The following is an 8,324-nucleotide window of genomic DNA, read 5'->3' as shown; positions in this document are numbered from 1 at the left end:
CAATCAATTCAACAATATTACAGAAAATATATTAAAAAATAAAATAAAATAATACCCAATAATTATATGATGATATATGATACGTAAATGATATATTATTAAATAATTTTAAATTAAAAATAAAATAACATTTAATAGTTAAATGATGAACTATCATCATTATACCAAATTGTATACTTAAAACTTTGTCCACATCACATTGTTGAATTTGATTACAAATTTAGTTTAAAGATTATACACCGACTGTTTCAAAGAATAATGTAACATACTCGTCGGATTAAAATTGGCCAATTCCAGCAGAAATGACACATCACGCAATGGATCCCTCAACTCCACTACTAATCAAATCACATGCCTAACTTCTATGATAACTCAAGATTCATGTGCTAATATTCGAAATCATCTTATCAATCATCATGGTTAATACTAATAGCCTTTCCCTATGGAATGAAAACTTCCAACTACATGTAATTTGGGTAAATTTTATTAAGCTTTTTTTTTTTTTTTTTTTTTGAGAAATTAGGGAAAAGAATGAACTATATTATCCTCTCGGTGTCCGATACTTTTTAAAAATGTAATCAACGTCAAAACAATTGAACAAACAAGCTGAAACTTTTTAATGTCAACTAATGTTGAAGATTTCCAATAAAGCTGTAGATTATGCAACTAAGTAGTAGTTATGCAATATATATTATAGCAAGAAGAGCTTATAAAAATCTAGACACTTGAGCAAGAACCCTTCAAATCCAGGCCATACCATTATTGGGCGGTATCCTTCGTTTCAGTTGCTGGTTTCTTTCTCATTGTCCAAAATGCAGCATAGTAGTGGTTCTGCGAAAAAGATCAACCTTAGAACGCCCTCAATTGAAACAAATTATTTTAAAGAAAATGCCACAAATTTCATTATCGATAAAGGCCTATAACATATAAACATGCATAGTTGTTCGGATTGCCCTTGTCTCACATGCAAGACAGATAGCATTGGCATCATTGTAACTGACATTACACACACCTTACAGAGTTTTACGTCACAGATGACAATTTCCAGATCCCAATTCTGTTATACTTATCCAGTTTTCAATTTTAACAAGCAAATTTGAGTTCAATTTATCAGTATTTTAAATTTCATGATGTTTGATGCTCTTAATGGTAATCATAAAAATAGTGGGGTCAATTTGAGACGTTGCTACACTTCCTATAAGAAACTGAAAACCTGTACTTCCAAGCAACAAGGTAGAATAACTAAGCTAAGACAGTCATTTTTAGACTTGACAATTACTCAATTAGAGCATCCTGAGAATGAAACAGTTAGACAACTATTATCAGTAATTCCTCCATTTATACAACTATGATTACCCCAAGATTTAAGGCTCTTCTATTAAAGTGTATTATTATACAAGAGGGAAGGAAAATGATACAGAGAAAAAAAAAAGGACAAACTAAAAAGCTTACCTGCATCATAGATCGGGGATTTGTAGTGTAGGTTGTCTCAATTGTGCTTTCCCTCTGCATGTCATGACCAAGTTAAATCACACACAGACAAAAAACTGCCGAGTAAAAATTCAGCAACAGATAGCATGAGGCTTGACATTACCTCACACTCAAAACCATAGTGTACAGCAACCCTCTTTACATCTTCCAAACTCAGTTCAATAGAAATTTCCTAGAGAAGGGGATGGGGGAAAGAAGAATAAAAGACAACAACACAACCTCAGCCTGATATATATAGCCACCAAATTCAACTGCAAATCCATGTATTAGCATGAGCTTATGGAAATAAAGCTTACATCTTCCTCCCCATAACTATCTGCAAAGTGATAAAGTAGGGGTCCCAAATTTATCCAAACCTGACAGTAATAAATTCATTGAGCAAAGCAGCAAAAGTCAAGAAAAAGGGAAATAAAAAAGTAATTCAAGCAGCTTGAAAAACCTACTCCGCCATCTTTCAGAATTTTTGATATTATTTCAATGTATTCAATAATGTTGTGTGCAGTATCAATAAAGAAGCAAGTTACAACCGCATCCCAAAAGCCTGCATCAACCAGAAATATATAAGAATTTCATAAGTATCTAATATAATGAGTAAATAAATGGTAGTATTCATATACTTCAGAGACTATGAGCAAGGTGATGTTGTGGGTCAAAAATCAAATTGCTTATGCATGCCAGCTGCAGACAACAACAAAACAAGTGTAACATTGAACCAAACATATACTATTTTGATATCATGATAGCTCCAAGTGAAAATAATTAAAAAGAATGCACAGCTGGTTTTAATGCCCTAATGCCCATGCTATGACACAGATCAAGTGATGAGAGACTTACCAAGGAGATTCAGTGCCAAGTAGTATTATGTTAAATTTTCTATCCAGATTTTGAATGATTTCATACTTGTTTAATATCTAGAGTTGCTTAATTATAATAAGTTGAAACAATTCTCCCAAATCAACCAATCGGAAACAAGGTTTTAGACAATTTCTGCTTTTGTGCTTTTGGGATCATATGACCTAGATCTTTATCTTCCTTCTTGTTTCTCCCTCCCTTTAATTTCTGTATTGATCTTTTTCAATTCTTCCATCTGATCTATTTACTTAATTTTCTCAACCATGAAGTCTTAATTTTTACAAGTCAAATCACTACCATGACCTAAACAAAACCAACTAAAGTTAAAAACATGAGGCACCGATATTTTTTTAATTTTTAATTCAGGCTACTGTTTACAGGTTTTAGATCAACCCTAGAACTCCAAGCTTCTTTATCATAGTATTATCTAAATCCTTAAAAACAAGACTTACTGTAAATTTGACTACTAGTTAACCTTCAAAAAGGCTCAAAAAGAAACCTTGCACCACAGTCCTACATCAATATTCAGTGTGCAAATAGGGTGCAGATATTCTTATAAACAAAATAAACATATGAATGCTTCACTAGAAGGACCTACAGAGTTACTACCATATTTTAATTCGAATTTGTTATTACCTTTTCTCTTCCTCTCTGTGTCTGCATAATTCTACAATAAGCCATAATAGGCTCCTTTCTATCAACATTTTCTCTTTATTTATATTCTGAAGGGATTTCCCCCTAAATAGATAGAAGCTGAAAGATTAAATCAAAATCTCACTATTTATTTCTATGCACTAAGTTTTTGTATTTGTTATGGGAATATTACAAGAGAGAGTAAATTTCCCAACAAAAGTGGATCAATGCTAGGGCCAATTGTTAATCAATATGTGTTTATGAATTTATTGCAACTCTAGTTAAGCTGCAAGCTATTCTCTGAACCAAAACCTAAACCATAACTATTTAATACACTCTTTGGATTTAATATGTATTCAGTGTTAGAATAAATATAAGGAGATAGAATGCTTTCCTTAATTTGGGAAACTGCTTTCATCTATAAATTAAAAAAAGTTTTTCCCCTTGCATTAACAACTTCCTTAACTTGAATAACTTTAAATCACATTTCCAGAAAATGTTTTCTTTCGATAATTCCAGCAAACAAACACAGCCTTTAAAATCACCAGATGGATGCATTTCCTCATCCAATCCCCTAATAGACAAATGATGTTGCAAAGGTGGAGAAGCCCAATATTTAGAATCTGACTTCATACAAACAAGTTATGAGGGAAACCCATGCCACAGAAAAATGCAGATAGAAAAGATACTGAAATATAAAGATGCATATCAGCATCCACATCATTGAGAAAGCTTAATGTTGGCTTATTCTAGAATAGTTGTTCATGAATCAAAATTTCACACAGAGTTCGCTGATATTGTCTGAAGGAAAATACATTTAAAGCATCCCCGTTTTGTTGTTCATAAGCATTACTTAGTTCACCCATCAACAATCAAACATATAAAAAATTAAGATTAAGAGGCATGATAAGAAAGTCACACTAATTGTCATACCCTCTTGGCTTGGATCATTATAGACCTCAACAAAGTCTCCGCCACACATAGAAAAGCCTTCAGTAATCCCTGCACTGCTACCAAAGCAAGTCAATTACTGAGCATACATTGAAATAGGATATCAAGCATATAACTGCATATCATTACACGGCTAATAACCTAATAAAAATTTAATATCCACAGCAATTGAAGGGATCCTTGAAATCGGTACATGTTGGAAAATTGCATTTAAAGATCGTATTGAAGTCAGATGAAGTCATCTACAAGTACAGCAACAGTTGATAGTTCAATCCAACATTTCCAATTAGAGAGGCCAACCATGACTATAAATGAGAGCTGATTAAATTATTACTGATGAATCATCAAAACTAAGAGACGCCTCTGTTTACAGCAAAAGTCTTGGATATTAGAGATGGACAATATTCCATTCTTATTTTTGCAGGCAAATTTTTTATTCCTTTAAGAAAAAAATTAAATTGCACCACCAATTATGAATCTTATAGACAACCAGCCTCCATATTTTCGTTCATTTGATAATTAAAAGTCACTTGAGAACTCTTTAATTTGGCAACTTGAAAAGCTTCAAAATGTCAAATTATGGGGGAGAAGTTCATGAAATTTCAAGACAACAAACAGTATTTCAACATTAAAAAACTTTGAGAGGGAAAGACGTCATGTACAGAAGTAGTTCACACCTTGCTGGATGAATATCAGGGATAGGAACAGGACGCAATTGGTCACTGTCAGAAAGTGAATTGCAATTGCTATGTATCCAAGGATATATTGTCCACTCCCCAGCATTTTGGGTACTAAAAAAATCAAACAAAAGGAATTATGTAACAAAAAGACAATTCCCTTTGAAAGATTAAATTTCACTAAAGAAAACGAATGCATAAAGGAGTGTGACTATGAAAAACTTGTCATTACTGATTAAGAATGAAACTTGAGCATATCATCATGTAGTATGAAAATTCATTTCCCTGGCTCATAAAACCTGGCATGCAGGACAAGAGAAGTTAGATGCCATATAAGATTAAGGGTACTATTGGTAAAAATGCGACACCAAGCATACCTAGACATGAGATCTCCAAAGCCAACCGCCCCAGTCCAGCACCAGGAACTAAACAGGCAGGTGGGCTGTGAAACAATTTTATGATTCAGCAAACACTACAACAGATCATAACTCACTTCAATATGAAAACGGAATAAAACATCACATGATCATGGCATAATAGCAATATTACTTCTAAAACTGATAAAGCAGCAAGAAATCCTGTGTACCTTTCTTTAGAGCGATTTGGAAATAGAGCATCAAGCTCTTCAAGAATAGGCTTGTAGCATTGATCACGCTCTTTTTTCCCCTACATCAAATATAATAAAATGAAAAATTGTAGATGATAACACCTACACTGGAAGCCAATAAAAAGAAAGCATTACCTCTGCTGCCCAGTCTCTAACAATATTCCTTATTATACATCGGACCTGAAAATTAATGATTATAGTACATTTTGTGGATCATTCCATCAAATGGCATCCATTTTTAACATGGGAAGATAGACACAGAACAACAAAGAAACATATAGTTCATCCAACTGGTTATCTCAGTACCAGATGCTATCAGAGAACATCAAATGAAGGAGAACTCACAGCAAGGGCATATATATATCATAACAAATCAAATTATTAGAATGTAATGCAACACTCCAAGGTGCTGTAAGAACAAACTTAGGTTGCTTTTATCAGCATGAGATATTGTGGTACACTGACGTTGATCACCGTACTTGTATAAAACATAGAATATACAACATGTAAACCCACAAAGGCCTTATTGACATTTCTCCACACATTGCTTTAATTACCAGAAAATCCTTAAATAAAATTCAAATTATACCCGAAATTTTCCAAGATGTGCACTAAATACAAAGTTATTCCAATTCCCAAATAAGTGACAATGGCATTGGAAAGAATACAACTAATTTTTGACTTTTTGTTATACATGAGAAGCAACATACCTTATCAACATCAACTAATGGAACATTCAACTGGAATGATGGATCCAACCAGTTGCAATGTGAGATTACCTGGATATATGAAACCACCAGCAAGAAAATTTTTTCAACATGTACACCTACAAATTGGAAGTATTAAGGGAAAGCATGGACAACTTTCTAGTCACACATGTATAAACATTTTTGCAATAGGATATTCCTGCCAGCAGTATCAACATAAAGGGAAACTGTCCCTATCTGCTGTCAGCAAAGCCATGGTTGTGGCTAGTATCTAAGATTGTCGATCAAAGCTGCTGAGATTCATTCTTTTTATTAATCATTTACCCTGTGTATGCAGGTAGCATCACACAAGTAATCTAGAAAATGTTGTGTAATGGACATTTTTGTACATTCACTGGATAAACTACTTTGGCTTTGCATAAAATTCAGCAATGCTTCACAATTGTATCCAGTAACCCCAACATTAATAGGTTCCTAAATTTACCTTTAGGATTTTATTTATTGGTATAGGAGTAGGAGAACGAGAGAGAGAGAAGGGGAGGGGAGCATGATAAACAGTTGAAAGTAATTCCCAGAAAAAGAGACAAACATTCACGCAAGAAAGAAATTGCTACCCACAGAGAGTCTAATGAGCCATCATGTTATCACTATGAAACAGGTTTAAATTGCCAATGACAGTGGCATAACAAGTTGAGAAGAAGCATAACATTACGTTTCCATCAGAATCGGTATATTCATTGCTACAATTTTGTTCCATCTCCTTTTTATTTTCCAATTCAGCGGGAGTGCTTGCCACTTTAGACTCACTGGGACCTTCAGTTTCGTCCTCCTGTTGTTATCTACATAAGTCAAATTTCATAATGAAAAAGACAAACAAAATCCAGAAAATGCAGCTGCAACCATTACCATCAGTATATCTACAAGTGTGTGTGTGTGTGTATAAATCTAATATAGTTATTCTAAGTGTTAATGAGACCTTATTTGTAGCCATTTCTTTTGTAGTTTTGCAAATTGCATCACTCTTTTCCTCACAGCAGGCTTCATCAGCCTCAGAAGAACATGTTCTTCTACTGGTTGATGTACAGTTACAAGAGCTAACATTCATGTCTTTAGATAACAGATGATCATTTGGGGTATGTTCAACATGAGAGTCCTCACATATATCCATGTCCTGGCTCATATCAATCGGGGGATCAAATGCCTGCCAAATATATATATCAATTAAGGATTGCAGCATCAAAACAACAATTTAAACAAAATTACCTGAAGGAAAAAAAGAGCAGAACAAACAAACCTGAAGCATAGCGAAAATAAAATAGGAATTGACGGAAATACATCTGCAGAATGAAAAGCCGAACAAGACAGTCAATGCGACTCTTCAGCTTACAATATGAGAATATTCAACAATGAAAATTTACATACTTCCTTAGTTTCCGAAACTTGGTAGGGTAGTGAGATATTAAAGCCTGAAAAGCGATTGCAAAAGCATAATCAACTAAAGACGAAAAGCAGAATAAAAATTCAAAACAATTTTAAAAATATATAGAAAAAAAACCTTGTGATGCGGTAGAAGCTTTTTAAAAGACCTTTCGTATCTTCTAACATCTTCTTCCGCAGCTTCCGGATAGCTGAATTCATTCAATTATATTAATCAGAAATCTTATTATAAAGAGAAAGTATAAACAGATGAAAGAAAAACTCACTTGAGATAGGCACTAATGATACGCCTGAGGGATTTAACTTCCATGGCTTCTTCAAGCCTTCTTTGACGACGTCGTTCCTCGTCTTCCTCCATCTCTCTTTCTTCTACTCTGTAACTCATTTGCTCTTCAGTCTTTACACTCGCACTCCATCTTCGCCTCCACCTAATAATTAAAGGGCTTTTGGAGTTCAGCATGGGCTACTCTGAGGCCCATGAAACCTTTTTTGATTTCATCAAGGGCCTTACAGCACCAAGCCCATAAAATTAAAGGAAATTTTAATCACATTTGAAAAGTCTTAAATTTCTACAACTGAACGTCGTTGATGATGACGACTGTGGCCGGCGGTTAATGTGAACGATGATGAAAATGATAAAATTATGAGCAGATGAGTGAGTGACTACCATAATTAATTTTTAATGATTACAAATTTAATAATAAGTACTAACAAAGAGTTAATTTCAGAAAGACTTACTCTCACAAAAGAAATAATTATCACATGACTATTGTAACTTAGTGACAGAATTTGGTGCAAGAGACTGATATATTAAGCACAGAACAATACTATACGTACAAAGTGTCATCTCAGTTTGTACATAATATTACTCTTATGTATATAATGTATGGTTACCTGAGTCAACGATAGTATTGTAATATGCAGATCACTGATGGAGAATTACACAAGTTTAATCTAACGTTTATCAGA

General features: G+C 33.7%; 1 protein-coding gene across 1 annotated transcript; it reads right to left on the bottom strand.

Moving 5' to 3' along the window:
- Positions 1-593: 593 nt before the first annotated feature.
- On the bottom strand, positions 594-7,830 carry LOC123195772 (carnosine N-methyltransferase-like). Its single transcript, XM_044609607.1, has 18 exons — positions 7,622-7,830; positions 7,474-7,546; positions 7,341-7,384; positions 7,213-7,255; positions 6,895-7,119; positions 6,631-6,747; positions 5,922-5,990; positions 5,347-5,391; positions 5,191-5,270; positions 4,982-5,046; positions 4,837-4,903; positions 4,605-4,718; positions 3,910-3,983; positions 1,935-2,032; positions 1,788-1,847; positions 1,595-1,663; positions 1,453-1,506; positions 594-831 (listed from the first exon to the last, which is right to left on the bottom strand). The coding sequence occupies exons 1-18, from the start codon at positions 7,813-7,815 to the stop codon at positions 760-762; spliced, it is 1,563 nt and encodes a 520-aa protein (XP_044465542.1). The 5' UTR covers positions 7,816-7,830; the 3' UTR covers positions 594-759.
- Between the last annotated feature and the right edge of the window lie 494 nt (positions 7,831-8,324).

Source organism: Mangifera indica, chromosome 1, assembly GCF_011075055.1.
Source record: "Mangifera indica cultivar Alphonso chromosome 1, CATAS_Mindica_2.1, whole genome shotgun sequence".
Lineage (NCBI taxonomy): Eukaryota > Viridiplantae > Streptophyta > Magnoliopsida > Sapindales > Anacardiaceae > Mangifera > Mangifera indica.
Note: the sequence above shows the minus strand (reverse complement) of the source record. Positions and strands in the feature narration are given on the sequence as shown.